Source organism: Pseudorasbora parva, chromosome 17, assembly GCF_024679245.1.
Source record: "Pseudorasbora parva isolate DD20220531a chromosome 17, ASM2467924v1, whole genome shotgun sequence".
Lineage (NCBI taxonomy): Eukaryota > Metazoa > Chordata > Actinopteri > Cypriniformes > Gobionidae > Pseudorasbora > Pseudorasbora parva.
This window is the reverse complement of record NC_090188.1, coordinates 34,804,460-34,823,481: the sequence shown is the minus strand read 5'-3', so window position 1 is coordinate 34,823,481 and position 19,022 is coordinate 34,804,460. Positions and strand designations below refer to the sequence as shown.

The 19,022-nt window shown below is 37.9% G+C and overlaps 1 protein-coding gene across 1 annotated transcript in view; it reads left to right on the top strand.

The window, feature by feature from the left end:
- The window catches only part of myom2b (myomesin 2b), a 72,977-nt gene that overhangs the window by 31,236 nt on the left and 22,719 nt on the right, over positions 1-19,022 (top strand). Inside the window, exons 13-20 of the mRNA XM_067421721.1 lie at positions 363-490; positions 2,833-3,016; positions 3,295-3,469; positions 8,406-8,527; positions 11,407-11,594; positions 11,705-11,831; positions 13,646-13,824; positions 13,961-14,075. Of these exons, the coding sequence (XP_067277822.1) occupies positions 363-490; positions 2,833-3,016; positions 3,295-3,469; positions 8,406-8,527; positions 11,407-11,594; positions 11,705-11,831; positions 13,646-13,824; positions 13,961-14,075 (1,218 nt within the window). The remainder of the gene's footprint in view (positions 1-362; positions 491-2,832; positions 3,017-3,294; positions 3,470-8,405; positions 8,528-11,406; positions 11,595-11,704; positions 11,832-13,645; positions 13,825-13,960; positions 14,076-19,022) is intronic.

Sequence of the window (19,022 nt, the reverse complement as noted above, 5' to 3'; positions counted from 1 at the left end):
GTTTTTGCTTTCAAAATTAGCAATAATTATCCAGCCCATAATTGGTTCTCTTCTGAGAGATACTGATTAGTTTTTGATGAGAATTCCATCAGGAAGGGAACGTACAAACATCTGTGGTTCTTTTTCAAGTTGAAATGAACACATCAACCAGTGTCACCCATGTGCATAGATAAGTGTATATGTGTATCTATAACAGTGGCATCAGCAGCAAAGATGATATTCATATCAGTCCATAATATTAAAGTTGCTTTTAAAGCTAGTGCAAATTGTGGGATATTTCCTAGTGTGTGTATGTGTGTATTGGCGTGTGTCTATGTGTTCAGAGTAGAACAGTAATTCTGTTTGATGTGGTTTGCCTGCAGCCGAGGGAAAAGCTCCGGGACCTCCCTCTAAAGTCTGTGCTTCAGAGACGGACCGAACATATGTTGTGCTCAGTTGGGTCCCTCCAGTCTACCATAGCAAAGCCCCCATGTGGTATTACATTGAGAAGGTTAGTTTCAGCTCACTGCCAGACGTTAACCCAGCCGAATAGTCACAAACTTTATTCCAACATTATGGTTGGTTTTCTTCTTGTCATTTTTAATCCATTAAGAAATGTCTAATAATATAAAATAAGAAAAGGGAGTTTTCACATATGAGATAACAGCTATCAGTTTCAGATTCTCGTCCTTTTAAAAAGGAATTATGCATGATTTGCACTTGCATTGGTTTTCATCGTGAATGCCATGGAAACACAAAACACATCTAAAATGTGGAAGAGCTCTGAGATTCACTGTATAAATAGATGTGAGAATAAATATGAGGTATATTTTTACATACTCTTGAAAGCTACAGAAAAGAGAAGAAAATGGATCACTGCATTTCATAGCGGCTTTGCAGTTTCATAATTTTTTGTCAATATGTTGAATTTTGGGGTAAAATCATACCCTGTATTGTATTGCTATATATTGTATTGACAATTCACCAATTAATTAAATATTTACCATTGCATATTCTGCATAACACTGACAAAAACTATACACGTATTAGTGCTGGACTATAAGATGATATATACACAGATCAGGCATAACATTATGACCAAAACAGCCAAAACAGCTCTGACGCGTCGAGGCATGGACTCCGCTAGACCCCTGAATGTGTGCTGTGGTATCTGGCACCAAGATGTTAGCAGCATATCCTTTAAGTCCTGTAAGTTGTGAGGTGGGGCCTCCATGGATCGGAATTGTTTGATTAGCACATCCCACAGATGCTTGATTGGATTAAGATCTGGGGAGTTTGGAGGCCAAGTCAACACCTCAAAGTCATTGTTGTGCACCTCAAACAATTCCTGAACCATTTTTGCTTTGTATATGGGCACATTATCCTGCTGAAAGAGCCACAGCCGCCAGGGAATACGGTTTCCATGAAAGCGTGTACATGGTCTGCAACAATACTTAGGTAGGTGATACTTGTCAAAAGTACATATGGATGGCAGGACCCAAGGTGTCCCAGCAGAACATTACATCAAACTGCCTCAACCAGCTTGCCTTCTACCCATAGGGCAACCTGGTGCCATGTGTTCCTGATGCTCATGTGCCCAGTGTTGGCGCTTTCGGCTGTGACATTGGCACCCTGTTCCCTGACTGGTCTGCGGTTATGCAGCCCCATACGCAACAAAATGCGATGCACTGTGTATTCTGACAACTTTCTGTCAGAACCAGCATTAGCTTCTTGAGCAATTAAGCTACAGTAGCTTGTCTGTTTAATCAGACCTACATGGGCAAGCCTACAGCAACATGCATCAATGAGCCTGTCACTGGTTCACCGCAGTTTCTTCTTTGGATCACTTTTGATAGATACTGACCACTGCAGACCGGGAACATCCCACAAGAGCTGCAGTTTTGGAGATACTCTGACCCAGTTCTCTAACCATCCCAAATTGGCCCTTGTCTAACTCACTCTTATCCTTATGCTTGCCCATTTTTCCTGCTTCGAACACATACATTTTGAGAACAAATGTTTTACTTGTTGCCTAATATATCCCACTCACTTACAAGTTCCGTGAAGAAGAGATACTCGGTGCTATTCACTTCACCTTTCAGGGGTCATAATGTTATGCCTGATCGGTGTATATAACATTGATATAAGTGAACACCCGTATTTAGACCTACCTATATTGTATTTATAAAGCGTTCACAGGCAAGTATTTCACCAGTGTCAAAATCAGGCACATATAAATGTCTGGAAACACAATTCCTGGCTGCATGTCAATATCCATGCATCACTGGATCTTTGGTAAGTTATAAGGAACACTATATCGAGTCCAACCTTTAGTTTAAACTGATAATCGTTCGCTTTACACGTGTTTTTGCAGTTTCCCCTATTAAATCCTGTCCAGCAGCATCACTTTTGCCACTCATTCCAGCTGAGGGGAAGTGTTCCGGCGGGAAAGTGACTTCAATGCATTCCATCTATTTATACTCCCGATTATGTTCAGTCTTGTGTCGGCTCTCATTTATCAGTTAAGTGGTTAGTGTTTATACCTACGCAAGTTCCTGTGTTTGTTGGATTAAAATAAAGACTCTTCACTTGTATCTCAACAGCATGCAACACACAGAGCTACAAAAATGATTTGATGAGAAATTGATCAAATTTAGATTTCAGAATTTGATATTGTGGCAAATCCATTGTCAATCATTTTCTCTTTTTAATCTCATTAGTGTCTATGAGTTTTTGCAATAATAAAAAAACATACTGTTTTCCTCACTGTGAGAGGTTTTAAGCTGTCATTTCTCATTTCACAATACATATTTGTGTAATAATGTGTGTTTTTCTGGCTGTGGTCTCATACAGCTTCAAGTCGGTGCAGGATCATGGCAAAGAGTGAACACTAAAGTACCCATCAGATCACCCCGCTATGCTGTCTTCGACCTGTCCGAGGGAAAGGACTATCTCTTCCGTGTGCTCTCTGCTAATATGTACGGCATCAGTGATCCTTCCGAGCCTACAAGTACTATAACAACACTGCAATTGAAGGGTAAATGCTCTAAAAAATATCATGCCAAAGGCCACCACACCACTGATGTAAGATCAGTATTGATGAAAGATATTGAAATGTTGAAACTGTTGGAAATTGAATGGCATATAGATCTTTGAAGTTTGGTCAGGCTGTGACTTTGATGTTGGTATTAAGGCAGTAATGGACTTTTATCTGCCTTTCTGTAGTGGAACTAATTAATGCATGATGGGTCATCAAGGGATTGATTAGGCTGGTTGGTGAAGTCACCCCTGAAATGAAGCTCTGTGTTCATTCAGGTGTGCCCTCAGCTCCTGGACAAGTTGTTGCAACCAGGGAGACAGACACCTCTGTTCTAATTCAGTGGGCGCCTCCAAAGGATCCCAATAACCTGATTGGATATTACATTGATTCTTGTGTGAAAGGATCTAAGGACTGGACCTCAGCCAATCACAAGCCCCATAAGCAGACCAGGTATGTGCTCAGTCAAGGGGAAATTATTTGAGTCAAATCCCATGAATAGAGACAAAAGTGTCTGGAACTTGGGTCAGAAAAACTCTTGACAAATGTTTAACATTTAACGAATGTAAATAAATAAATAAATAATTAACCCCAGTAACCTTATTAAATATTACATTGATTATTGTGTGAAAGGATCTAAGGACTAGATCTCAGCCAATCATAAGCCCCATGCACTTGCATAAACTGGTATGAGCTATGTCTAGTTGAATAATCCTTTCTCATTCCCAGGCATTAAAAACTAAATTATATATTGGTCAAACACTTGATGAACTTGGAATGCCATTGCTATCAATAAACTGCCTCATATTTCACTTATATGGTCATTCAGCAAACATTGAGCTAGTCAAATATTTTAAAATGTAACATTTACATTCAGCAGCATTTAGCTCACATGAACATTAATTTCTATGACAGTAAATTTAAATATCATTATCCTATAACAAAAAAAATCATATTTAATTCATAATGCATATATTACACAAAACGGAACTTTAAACATGATTATATTTATAAATGACAATTGAAAACATTGCAACAGCTTATTGCAAGTCTGCAGCAGCAGATCTTTCTATATATTTGTAGTTGTGTTTTTTAAAATCCATTGTGAAATTTTGGTGCAGCGTGATGTATATAAAAGTTTGTCAATGAAAACAACGCCCTCCCATTTCTTTATAATCTGGTGATGGGCCTACGTTGGGGTAAGGTGCTCAACAATTTAAGAGAATAATGTACTAAAGTTCTTAGTTTGTCAATATAGCAATTCCTAGGGGTAACTTTATCATATTAATAGTGATAGGTATGGTGTCTGATCATACTCCAGTTTTTGAGAAAGGATTGTGATGAAATGATTTGAGGCTCTCCCACAAATAGAATTTTTTTTTTTTTTTTTACATTTCATGATGATTAATGTATTCTCTTTGTAAAACAAACAGCTCTGGAAAAAACATCTTGGGTTATGACTTTAAACCTTGTTCCTGAGGCGTCATATTATTGATGCTTTGGATGCACCTCTCTGTGATTGCGTCTGGAGCACATGTGAAACAGAAAATCACAGGCGGGTGACAACATGACCAGGAAAGCATAAAAGCACACCCGGACTGACCGGTGTTAGCTTCAAAAGAGCAGAAGTAAGTCAATCCCAGGGATTGAGGAAGTACAGTGGGACAAAAAAGTACTTAGTCAGCCACTAATTGTGCAAGTTCTCCCACTTAAAGGGGTACTTCAGCGCTGGGAAGATGAATCTGTATTTAAACTGGGTCATCAATGCAGTAGAAATGTGAAATTATTTTTGAATTTGGTGCCTTCTAGACTGAGAAAAGACAGAAAATGTATTTTTGTCCCATGGGGATGAAAGACTACAATTCCCAGAATGCTTCGCTGCCCTGTGCCATTCCCAACGCCACCAACTTGATTACAGTGACTGAGTTAGAGAAGACACTACAATTAAAAACTGAACGTGTCTGTTCAATATAATGAGTGAGTCACCGCACGAGTATCACAGCACTGAGCACTAACTGCAGGAGTGATGAGAGCTGAGGTAATCGCGACTACACTCGCGGCATACATTCACAACGTGAGTTCAGTCTGGCGCGTTTCAGTTCATGCCTTTACAAGCTTAACTTTCATAGAAATTAATTTGAGAAGTTAAAAGACTTTTGCCTGTAGCTGAGCTGAGCTCTCCCTGCAAGCTGAGTGTTATCTCCCATCCCCCATGCGCGGATTCAAAACATGCGGAAATGGCTCCCTCTGCTGGCTGTAGTCTTTAGCCTTTGGGCAAACATTCCTCCTATGATGCAAAAATCGTCAATTTGCATCAAAGGAGGAATTTTTCCAGAAATAAAATGCATAAATCTCTTGTCTTAGAGAGATATGAGGGGGGAAAGCACAATAATTTGAATATACTCCAGGATTTCTACTGATACAAAGCCATATGCTAATCGCTGAAGTAACCCTTTAAAAAGATGAGAAAGGCATTAAATTTTTTGTATCATAGGTACACTTCAACTATGAGAGTCAGAAAAAAAATCTTGTTAAATAACAAGAGTTCAGTACAGGGACATCACATACTGTGAGTCTCAAACACCATTGCCTCCTCCTTCATATGTAAATCTTGTTTGTGAAAAACAAGCGATTTACAACATAACGCCAACTGTTATACAATCGTTTTGATCATTAAAATGTATGCCCCCAACATTTTTGAGAACTGAAGTATGATTATTTTGCAGCGGGTGAGTAGTAAACATGACACTGAATATTTTGAGTGTCTTCCACATTACTTTGTTTGGCTAAATAAATCGACTTTTAAATCAGTAATCTACGGTCAAACTGTAACGTTTTCTGTACAAACAACATATTTACGCGCTACCCAGTTCAGTTCGTGATTTAAAGTTAACCAGCTATCATTGTCAAATCATTGCCATGACGGGTGGTATAGATGTGTTAGCTGTCACTGAGCCGTGCAGTGAATAAGTCAATCAGAGCAGAACCCTGCATTAATATTCAGACCCTTCCAAATAAGGCAAAAATAGAGCATTACATCCTAGGGACAATTTCTAGGGTTGACCTAAAATCATTTTTGACCTTAAATAAGCCACATACCCTCTATTTAGATATCAGAGAACAATTAAAATATTGTTTCTAATCATTCTAGTTTACAGTAGGCATGGTGCAACTCAGCATTATTTCTCCTCCAAACACGACAAGTTGAGTTTTTACCAAAAATTTCTATTTGGGTTTCATCTGACCATATTACATTCTCCCAATCCTCTTCTGGATCATCCAAATGCTCTCTAGCAAACTTTAGACATGCCCTGACATGTACTGGCTTAAGCAGGGGAACACGTCTGGCACTGCAGGATTTGAGTCCCTGGCGGCGTAGTGTGTTAGTGATGGTAGCCTTTGTTACTTTGGTCCCAGCTCTCTGCAGATCAATCACTATGTCCTTGCACTTCGTGAATGTGCGAGGCGAAAGAGCTAGGCCAAAGGGAAGAACCCGATATTGGTACGTATCGGGTGAGCATAGTGAGCATCTTGAACCTGAATCTCCTCAGAGACCAGTTCAGATGTCTGAGATCTAATATTGGACGCAACCCCCCATCTTTCTTGGGAACTATGAAGTACTGGCTGTAGAACCCGAACTCTCTCTCCAGTGGGGGGACACATTCTATCGCCCCTTTTACCAGCAGAGAGTGTACTTCTTGTAGAGTGTACACTCTGCAGAGACAAGTGTTGCCTTCCTCAGCTCAGTAATATTCTCCGGAGAGGGTCCCTCGCCTTCATCGAGCTTCTTCAACAAGTCCGCTTGGTAGGCCTGCAGAACTGCGAGAGTGTGCAGACACCCACCAGCGCGACCAGCCGCACAATATGCCCTACCCACCAGCTTTGATGTCTCTCGGCATGGTTTCGAGGGCAATGCCGGGGCCTTCAATGAAGCAGCGGTCTCGGGTGAGAGGTGGCCCGCAAGCGCCTCTTCAACCTGCGGCAACGCTACATAGCCCTTCTCAGCCACCCCCAGCACATTAGCAAAGTCTAGCACTGGGGGCGTTGTGAAACGCGCTGAAAAGGGATTTTCCCACGCTCTGCACAGCTCATTGTGCAGATCGGGGAAAAAAGGCAGACCCCGGCGGGGAGGCTGAGCTCTGCGCTTGAAAAAGCGTTCATCCAGCTTATTGGGTGGCTGGATGTCCACCTTTTCTTGTGGCCAATCTAAATTAAGTTTGGCCACAGTGTGAGTCAACACCTCCACCAGCTCCTCCATTGCCGGCGAGTGGGGTGCCGACTGCCCCACAGCGTCTGCTTCGGTGCTCATGGCCATCGATTCCTCAGAATCAGACAGCCTAAGCACCGGATCCTCCCCCTCGTGGGAAGGAGCCGCAACAGACACAGAGCGCTGACGCTGAAAAGCAGAAAGCTATATCTGCTTGTGCCGGCATCCCTTTATACCTCCGGGTATGCCGTCACTCGCTATGTCATGACGCAACTCCAATCAGGATTGGCCTTTTTCAAATAAGCTTCAGTAGCGTCACGCCTAGGGCGTTCCCCGAAGTGTCATCTATGATGACGCAGTGCGAGTTCCCTCGATAAAGGGAACACATTTTAAACTTCTCCTGGTCCTGATATCTGAAAGGAGGAGAGCAAAAGACCTGCAAGATTATAGCCAGTAGACATTGGTAGGCACCTTAGGGACAAAAATGCAAGTGTGAACTTGTCCTTAATATGTTTTTTAGTTTATTTTCTTAAAAATGTTTTAGGTTCAATTTCAATTATCATAAAATATGTTCAAATTTGTTTTAATGTTTTCTGTACCGAATTTGTCCCTATGAGTGTCAGATCCTTTCCTCACAGTCCCTTCTAAAAAACAAAACTGAGGAATGATCAGACTACAAGCCCATCACTATTTATATTCCGAAGGTACCCCTAGGCATTGCTATATTGACAACATAGGAACTCCATAGGAATCCAATAGGAAATCCAAAGGTTCAGAGTTCAGAACAAAATGAAACGCATTTAAAAATGTAAACATTGTTGATATTTAAATATTATTTTTATTTTATTTATTATTATTATTATTATTATTATTATTATTATTATTATTATTATTATTATTATTATTATTATTATTATTATTATTATTATTATTATTGCTTTTGCTTCACTTTACATTTGTGCCTCTTAAGTTTGGATGTTAAAGTGCATGACTCTAAATATGGTAATTGAGAAACAAAAAGTGACTACATATTAAAAAATAAAATTCAACTGAAACACCAGAAATCTTATATCAGGATTTTGTGTTGCTGACATGTTTCCTTTGATTATGTTATTCCATGCAAAGGATAAATAACGGAATAGAACCTTCCTCTTTCACTACCTCATTACTGGGTTCTCCCAGGTTTGTTGTGCATGGACTGACCACCGGTGAGACGTATGTCTTCCGTGTACAAGCCATCAACGAGCTGGGCCTCAGCGATGAATCCCAGGAATCGGCCCCTCTTTCTGTGAGAGCTGCTCTTAGTAAGTCTGGCTCTCATGACCAAAACTACTTTGATATTCCATCAAGAATCCAACTACAATTTACTTTGAACATTTTCCAAACACACTCAAAAAGCTGTTGCTCAGCAGTAGGTGTTTGTTATGGGTAGCCCATGGTGTAGTAAATGACATAAAGAAAGGTACCCACTAGAAATCGCCCACCAGACTTAATGACTTTACAACAACAGGTTGGAAAAGGTGTTTATTTATCTTTATTCATAGGCAGTTATTAGGAAAGTAACAACAGAAAATATGAATTTTCAAGTAGCGTTGAGTAGTGAAATGCATCAGCCAGTAGAGATTCTGCTATAGTGTTTATTAAAGCAATAAACCATACGAGAATGTGTGTTACAGTGATTTGTACCATAAATAATGCAATGGAAGCATTTAGTTTGTACACATCACATCATGTATAAACAAAGTGTAACTGTAGATGTGTTCACATTTATTTAGGCTATTTTAAGATATGAGACTTGTGATTCTTTCGCTATGCATAATCTTTTCTTTTGGTTTGAATCCATCAAGTTACAAATAAAATAAAATAATTAGATGAATCAAGTCATACCTTTCCTTTGTAAATTATGCTTGATTTGCAAATAATGATTTACTATATTTAGCAGTTTATTACTATATATTAGTACATGTGTATTATATACAGTCAATATAATATAAACATGTATATATATATATATATATATATATATATATATATATATATATATATATATATATATATATATATATATAGCCATCACACTATGAATATATAAGAATGGTCATTTAGTACACAGTTGAATGCAAGAGGTTTTAAAAATAATTTTATTTCCCTCAAACCTCACACCATTTGCTAAATTGGTTTAATAATTTATACCAAATGAGTCAGAATGTTTTCTTTTTTCCCCTCTATATCTCTGTGGGACACTTAGTCAACAAGTAGAAATGATTTCAGCCAGCAGACCATTAAATTTTTACAGATCTGGATGATTTGTAGAGCTGTTTGCTTTGTAACTCTTTAGCTTTAGCTAACAGCAATCCTCTGTTTGTACTCTGGGGGACCATTCCATAATCTGAGACTTCAAAAGATGAAACTTTTTGTCCTATGAGTACAGGCCTGTCTGTAGCCAGTCGTTAGAAAATTGAATTAGATGAGTTCTTTAGATTAAATTATTAAATTAAAGTATTTCTCAAAGTGTTTCTAGCATGCAGCTTTGATGTATTATATCTTGTCTCATACCATTTTTGTTATGGACTTTGTTGAGTATATAATTTATCTGGCAGTGAAAAAACAACCTTGCAAACCACAAAAAGTGCTAAAATCCTCTCAGGACACCTGTGTAGAATTTTGATAGCGCACAACTGTTTTCAAAAAACATAATCAAATTCTAATACACTGACTTGGAGCTCAAGAAGCATTACTTAATATACCATGGTTTATCTACTCGATTCTTATTGGCTAGAAGGTGTGCAATAAAACGTTGCACAGGTAGTTTAATTACCATTCAATATTAATGCGCTGCTCTCATTAAAGTGTTCACACACATACATCACTCGCACATGGAGACACACAGTCACACACAGAAACAGGAGCACAGAAACTTGCCAGCTCTGCCCTGCGCATATTAATAAATTAATTTGCTACTGAATCGCTACATTATATTATTCTGGAAGGCAGTTGTAACGTTGATGTTTTTGAAGTAATTAAGCTCATAGTAAGACTATAATATTGCCAACATTGTTGCTATATGATAAATTAAAACAAGCTGATAACATCAACGTTTTCTCCAGAACGACTTGTACAGCAGAATCAAATTTTGTTGCAATATTTTCCTGTTTAACACTGTGAAGCTGCTTTGAAACAACCGTCATTTTAAAAGCGCTATATAAATAAAGTTGACTTGACTTGACTTGACTTGACTTGACATGACATAGCTTTAGTTCTAGTAGAGATTGGATGCACATACACAGGTAATTCACACACAATGCTCCAGTGTTGAAAACAGTTGTGCTGCTTAATTTTTTGTGAATTTATTTACTTTTTTCAGAATTTATTTACTTTTTTGTAGACGTCCCCAAACCTCTTTCTGTCCCCAAACTTTTGAACGGTAGTGTATATGATGCACATATTGCTGCCTGTATTCCAGTATTCCTAAAAGAAACACAAATGTTTAAAGGTACACTGTGTCAATTGTAGCGGCATCTAAGGTGAATTGCAACTGCTTACTCCCTTTCAAAGCACATAGAGAAGCTACGGTGGCTGACGAAGGGAAAATATGTCATCATCTGAGACAGCAAGGAATAACTAGTGCTCTGTAGAGCAGTTTGTCCGTTTAGGGCTACTGTGGAGACATTGGCGCAAAAGGGAGACTTCACTGTAATGGAAGTACTCCGTTACAGGAAATTAATTGCAGTTAATTACTTCTAATTACCTTAATTACAGTAATTAATTACTGTAATACACTACATGTATTTAGATAGAAATAGCTCATTCTAAGGTAAAAAAAAAAAACCTAATGGTTCATTGTGTAAGGTCATTATACACCACTGAAAACATAGTTATGTATAATATATTGTATTTCTGTCAAAAGATCCTCATAAATACTACACACCTTTAAGTTATATCATTTTGATTATAATGTTCATTTAGAAGAAAAAAGCCCTATATTCTCTTGTTTGAAGCTAACACTAATATGTTACAAGATGCATTTCACCCTCCTATATTACCCTTCTCTGGACACAACATTTACTCTGAAATGTGCATATTGTAAGCCAGAGACTTAGCGTGCACACCAGTGCATGTTTCTCTCTGTTGAAGACATTGAGTAATGGGGATGTTCAGTTACAGCAATCTGTCTTCTCAACAGAGTTGCCCTCTTGCCCTTATGACATCTCTCTTCTGTATTGTGACGGGGAATCCATGGTGCTCAACTGGAAGCAGCCCATCCATTCTGGAGGAGCAGAGGTCACTGATTATTACATTGACAAATGCAATGTGGCCAAGAAGACATGGAAGGAGGTCAACATCCCACCCATTAAGGAAAGACTGCACAAGGTGTCTATGTATTGCAGTATCCTGTGCATGTTGTTTCATCACCTTATATTGATGGATTTGTAATATTACCTTGTAAAATAATTACTAAGAAGAAACTGTTTCTTCTGAAGGTTGGAGGTCTGACAGAAGGGTCAGTCTATCAGTTTAGGATCTATGGAGCTAATTTGGTGGGACTGGGTGATGCCTCAGCCCCTAGCGCGTCCTTCAAATGTGAGAGTTGGACCATGCCTGAGCCAGGTAATTTTATGTGTGTACATAGTTTTGACGTGTGTATGTCCCTGAAACACAAAAGGATAAAAAAAAAATGTATCTGCTCTTTTCTTTTAAATTTTTTTCATTATCTAATGTCAGCAAATATGAATAAATACTGTAACAAATGTATTGATCATTGTTAATGTTAGTTAATGCATTAACTAAGGTCAACTAATAAGACCTTATTGTAAAAAGTTACTGTGGAATCAGCACAATTTTAAACAACGATGTAGATTACATGGCAGAAAACCAAGTGTATACATCTCCAAGGCATAACAAAGACTGTACAAGATCAATATATGGCTTGAAAAGGCAATTGACAGTTTTGCAAACTGGCTCGAAACTCTCTCACATTGGTCCCGGGCCAGTGGGTCATCCTTATTGTTGAGACCTGTCATTGAAAATCTTTTCTCCACTGCAGCTCAGGAATCTTATTGTCCATTCACCATATTAAGTATCACACTCAAGAATTAGTGCCCTTTTGGCAACACACTGATGTGATAGAATCTGAATGCAAATGTTTGTTAGCAATGCATATTACTACTAAAAATGCTTTACTGATATATTTACAGTAGGATATTTACAAAATATCTTCATGGCACATGATTTTCACTTAATATCTTAATGATTTTTGGCAAAAGAAAAATCTGTAATTTTGACCCATGCAATGTATTGCTGGCTATTGCCACAACTTTACCCGTGCAACTCATGACTGGTTTTGTGGTCCAGGGTCACACATCTTTTATAAGCTCTTTTTCTTTTTAATGTGCTGCCCTAAGAACACTTTAGAGGAAGTAAAAGTCTTATGTGTGCAAAACACTCATTGATGAGACCAACCCTCAACTCTTGGCAAACATTACTTGAGTGCTTGTTGTTTTGCAGATTTATAGTATTCTTATTAGAGATGCAGCTCCTCTGCTGCAAGATGTCTTGCGTACATGGATAAAAACCTTGTAAAAGGCTTAAAAGATTCCCTTCTATAACTCTCTGTTTGGTTATACATTGACCCTGCCAGCCAACATTACACTACATCACCATCATTAAAAATGAAGTATTAATAGTATATTAATAGCTAATAGGTCTCAAACCTTGTTACTGTGTTTCAAGTGAACCGAGATAGGTGATTGATAGCTGTTTTCCCACAAAGAGCTGTTTTTTTATCAAAGTGACGTATGTTAAAATCCAGCCTGCATTGTGTAATGCTCTAATTCCTCTCTATCTTTAATTCGACATTAGCGTATTGGACAGTCAAGACCAGCAAGAAGCACAAAAGGCCAATATGTGTGTTATTCTCACAGAAGCTTTTTTTAAAGAACATGATCCATATACACGTTATATTTTATGCTAAGATTTTTTTTCACATACATTTTTATACATACAAATACATACAATAATAACTGATGTTATCCTGCCCACTGCTAATTTACCCTATAGCATTTTGACACCCTGAGTTGCCAGTTTGTGGAACACAGTGTATTGTAGCCATATAAGCCAGCAAATAAACTGTTGCAGATCTGATCGCAGATTCTACCCGACCTAAAAAGCCTCGGCATCCATCTAAAATATCTATTCATAAGAGCATATTAAAACATAGATAAATCAACTCCTAACTTCCGTTGTCAGTTGCGCTCGCTCCTGTTGCATGTGCTCCATCTGGCAACCCGCATGAGCAATGAGTCTGAGGAGGATGGGACAGGGAAAACAACTCTTTCCTATATTTTGAATTTGGACTGCAGTATCTATTTAGCTGTCTATATTACATACTGCATCTTTAATTGCCTTGTGTTTGGCTTTGGCAGGTCCACCCTATGACCTGACCTTCACTGAGGTAAGGGATGATTCTTTGGTGGTGGAATGGAAGGCTCCTGTCTACAATGGGGCCAGTGCCATCACTGGATACTTCATTGAGAAGTCAAAGAAAGGCTCTGATACCTGGAGCAAAGTCAACGAAAGTTCAGTCAACCACTGCTATCTAAAGGTATTGATTTGTGGATGCAGACATGCTCATGTTCTCAGATATTCTGTACTATCACTTCAGTATGCTAGACATAGAAATATGAATACTGGTGTACATCTCTGTGGCTTTATCAAATGTATGGTTTGAATGTTTACAGGTCAAGGGTCTAGAGACGGGCGAATCTTATGTGTTCCGCGTACGGGCAGAAAACGCCAAAGGCATTGGCATGGCTTCAACCCCATCTGACTCTCTGGTTGTCAGGGCACTACCAGGTAAACCTGTAGAGCAGACACTGTTTAAGGCATAGAAAATCTACTCGTACAAATCTGAATAGGAAAATATTTAGTCAATGTGGTGGCTATAGTTCTGCCATACATTTGATGGATGCATTTTATTTATAATTTAAAGCAGGGGTCTCAAACTCAATTTACATGGGGACCTGTGGAGCTAGACTCTGGGCCAGGCTAGACCGCATGAAGTATTCCACAAAAAAAAAAAAAAAAAAAAACTGAGCACAACTGATCCAATCTTCTCAATCTTAATTATTAACAGTTCTTCAACATAAATGTTTCTTCTGAACATGAACTGTTTCTCTGAATTTGAACATTCCTTTCTGAACATGAATGGTTCATATAGGCTTCTCTTGCCTACTTGACTTTTATTTATTTTTTAACTATAGCCTATAGAAATTAAATCATTATATAATACTGAAATAATAAATTATTTTATTATTATTTTAAATAATAGACTAATTTAAAGCAAGGCCATAACAAGGTCAAACTTAACAGTGAACGAAATTCTAGGTCTAATTCTAGTTGGGAAATAATCTTTTTGTGACTGTTTGCAAACAATATTTGCATTCATTTGCGTCTAATATATTATTAGTCCCGAGATTCGTCGCATGAGTGAATAAATATACGTACATCCGCTGCTTATACTGTATTTGAGTTCCTCAGTGGTCTAATACTTTTAGTAAATTGTCTCAAATGTTCCGAGATCTAATCCACTCTCATGTAGTTTTTTTTTTAAAAGATATTCATCAATGATTGTATATTAAAGGGATAGTTCCCCCAAAAATGAAAATGGAATGTTTATCTGCTTAACCCCAGGGCAACCAAGATGTAGGTGTGTTTGTTTCTTCAGTAGAACACAAATGAAGATTGCTCATATAATGGGGTCTAATTCTAATTAGACATGCATTATACAAGCAACGGTTGGAGTTAAAAATCTTAATTTGTGTTCTACTGAAGAAACAAACACACCTTCATCTTGGATGCCCTGGGGGTAAGCAGATAAACATTAAATTTACATTTTTGGGTGAACTATTCCTTTAAGAGCATGGACATATTGCATTTTGTATGCATTAGTGTAAGTGCATTTTGCTTGTTTTTATTTCACCGGAAAGAATAGAGTCTCTCTCCACAATGGCATAAAGCGATAGATTGACACGCTCGTCTGTGAGTGTGTGTGTGTGAAGACTGCACGAGCCAAAAGAGAATGTAAACCCTGCCTACTTTGATTTGATTGGCCATCTGAGCGCTGTTACACCACATTCATTTTGACTGTCTGATCGGCCTCAAATTCTGTTCCTGTCAATCACGCAGTGTCAACCAATTATACTACATGAGGGAGGGCCGAGCTAACACTCTCATACACACACACACACAAAGTCAGGCAGAAAGCGTGGCAAGTGCGGCACACCACAAAAAGATGCTTTTCAGAACAACGTGCGGGCCGCGCTAATACTAAGCTTTGATGTCAAGTAGGGGGACACAAAATATCGGGCCGAGAGTTTGAGACCCCTGATTTAAGGGACAATTGTTTTTGCTTGTTTACTCTAGAAATTGTATGTGGAAAAAACTAGCTATTATTATTATTATTATTATTATTAATTTTTTTAGTTATTCTGAGCTAAACGGGTTAGTTCCCCCAAAAATTTAAATTATCATACCATTCACCCCATTATAAAGCTTGGAAGAGCCAGGATATGTTTCAGTATCTTATTGTGTTTGGCAGTCATATACACCTAGGATGGCTTGAGGGTGAGTAAATTATGGAATCATTTGTGAATTTTTGGGTGAAGTAATCCTTTGAGAATCACAATTCATGAAATAATTGTAATTTGTAAATGTAATGTCATTTCGAAAAAAATATTACGTAGATTGTCCAAATAGTAGATGGGAATTACTGCATGTATGCTGGATTTCGCTGCCCATTATGCAAACGGATGCTGATAAAATACTTGCCTTAAAGGGTTAATTCACCCAAAAAGGAAATTTCTTTCATCATTTACTTACCCTAATGGCATTCCAAACCCAATTATGTTCATCATAAGTGGGAATTTTCCCCAGGAACTAGTGACTTTGGGGTGGTACTCTGTTGTGTTTTGACCTCAGGAATCAGGGTCTAAATGAAGTTCCGGGTGAATATGTTCCCCTCAAAATGGCCCTGCTTGCGAGTTTACAGCAAAGATTAACAACAATATGAGCTGAAACTTTTAACTATTTGCAAAAGAATGTGGTCTGCAACATTTCAAAACCTGCCGTTTTACACCAATGCTACTAGTCGAGACAGGGTATTGTTTCCATAGCAACTGCTCTTTACATCAGTTTTTTTCTGTCAGCTCTCTGTAGCGCTGCTGTTGGACCCTTTCTTTCTTTCTTTCTTTCTTTCTTTCTTTCTTTCTTTCTTTCTTTCTTTCTTTCTTTCTTTCTTTCTTTCTTTCTTTCTTTCTTTCTTTCTTTCTTTCTTTCTTTCTTTCTTTCTTTATATATCACTATTAACAATGACCGAAGTTAACCAAAGTGCATAACCGTTCACAACAGAACACATTTAATAAAACAGCATTTAAGAATTTATGGTTTGAACAGTATATGCTTGTGAAAGCATCTGTTTAGCATCCAGAAACACACTCTAACAGACATAATAATGATGTTAAATAATAAGAATGATTCTTGCTTACTTATTGGCTACTGTTTGTGATAAGCTTCCTAATTAAAGTTCAAATATTTGAATATATTTGTTTAACACAAAACATTTATTCTATTCTTAACTCACTGGGAAATTAATGAAAACAATAGTCCAACTGTTATACATGGTGAATCATTGCCTTAAGGGGACTTTGTTTAAAATCAACTTGCAACCTATTTTACTTCCATAATGTGATGAATTTACAAGTGAAAAATTATTTTTAACAAGAAAATATTATTAATTTGTTGTGATTTATTCATATGACCATTACAAATCAGAATAGAACCAGGCGATTGGAAGGGGTCAGGACTAGTTAGTATGTCTCAACCAGACATCCATTTTTTCTCCATTGACGGCTTTCGGTAAAATTCTGGTTTACTGTCTTTGTGGGGACTCTCCATACACACGCACGCACGCACGCACGCACGCACGCACGCACGCACAGGCGCACACACACACACACACAGACACACACACAGACACACACACACACACACACACACACACACACACACACACACACACACACACACACACACACACACACACACAGTATAGGACATTAATTTCCTGCAGCTTCAGAGTTATCAGGGATTAGTCATGGCTCAGGTGATTGGCTCAAATGTCTGTTCCCAGAACTGAGTGTCTATGAGAAAAGATGGTAGATTTCAGTTCACACACTTCTGAGGGTCTTGCGTCAGTTGATGAATGGATAGTCTTCTTCAGAAATTCTATAGACCTCATTGGCTTGGCGACATCAGAAAAAAATGAGGAAAGTAATTTCCGAGGAGGTCATCCATCCAGGGTGTTTTCCTTCCTTTTTCCAGAGATGATGAGATAAGCTCCAACATCCATGCTACCCTACACATCAAAATGGATGGACTTCAGATATGGATATCACAATGATTATAATATGTTTTCTTTCTTTTTTTTCCCTTCTTTTTTAAAAATAATTTTTGTTTTATTTGGTGCATTGGTGAATTGTGCACATTAAGACCAGGAAGTTGAATTTGGTTGTCAGTTTGAAGTTTGAAATCTAAACAATTTACACAGCCATCCGGACTAGCAGAATATCCTTGGATTCTAAAAAGGGATCTTTATTTTTGAAGAATTGAAAGGAGTTCACAGTGGGGCTGAGAGAGAGCTGTACAGGGCAGTGTGGATTGCACCATGGGAGGTGTTCTGGAGTGTCTTGGGGAGCAGCTGCCTGCACATTCACAGATAAGGAAAAAGCAGCCACAGGATGATCCAAGATGATTCATTCCGAGTAGCCTGAAAGGTTTGTGGCTGATAAAATGGCATCAGCCAGTAGAGTGCACTGTGGATTCGTGTGTCTATATAAAGAATGTGTGTGATGTTGTGTAAGATGTTCTCCATACAGCAAAACTGAGAAGGGAAGCCCTGCTTGGGCTGATTGGTCATAATCAGGGCCACAGTGAATATATGCCCACAGAACTCCACACATTTCTGCACTTTAACACCCATCATTCACGGCTTCTGCAAACCTGTTACATGTTCATTAATCACATTTTTTTAAAGTAATTTAGTATGCTTTTAAATACCACTACACCTAGAAGAAAAATGGTAACCAAAAAATGATAGCATCTCAATGAAATGCTTTTATTCAAGTCAAAAATATTATTTTACATCACTATATATATATTTATTTACCATGTATAACAATTATTTAATCTAAAATGAAAATCAAGAAATTATTTGTGTGAAAAGGGTAATTTTCCCTGAACATTCTAGCTGCTATTTTCCATACAATAAAAGTTCATTAGAACTGGGCTTGTATAGCCACAAAAAGACAAAAAAAAAACAAAAAAAAACCACCAGTAATGTATCATTGCGTATTTTGCTTTGTGACAAACAGACCAAAATCCAAGCTGGTTTTCACTGAAAATCTAATATGGTGCTGCATCAGGTTTGACATTTGGTTAGGAGACACATTGGTACCAATGGCATTTGACATTAGTGATGTTAAATGCCATCAGTGGATATGTTTTATATGTGACATTTGTTGTCCATTTTAAAGCTTCAGAGGAGCAAAAGTACCATTAAAAATTTATTATATGAATAAATGTATTAATATGTATATATCATGAGAAAAGCTGATAAATGTAATATTGTGTCCCCAATGTTTTAAATCATTCCTATGGAAGAGTATTGACCAATAATCCAATCATATTTCTACTCCGGCATATCCTAAAGTATTTGTTTAGTAGTCTTCACCTCTTGTCGACTTG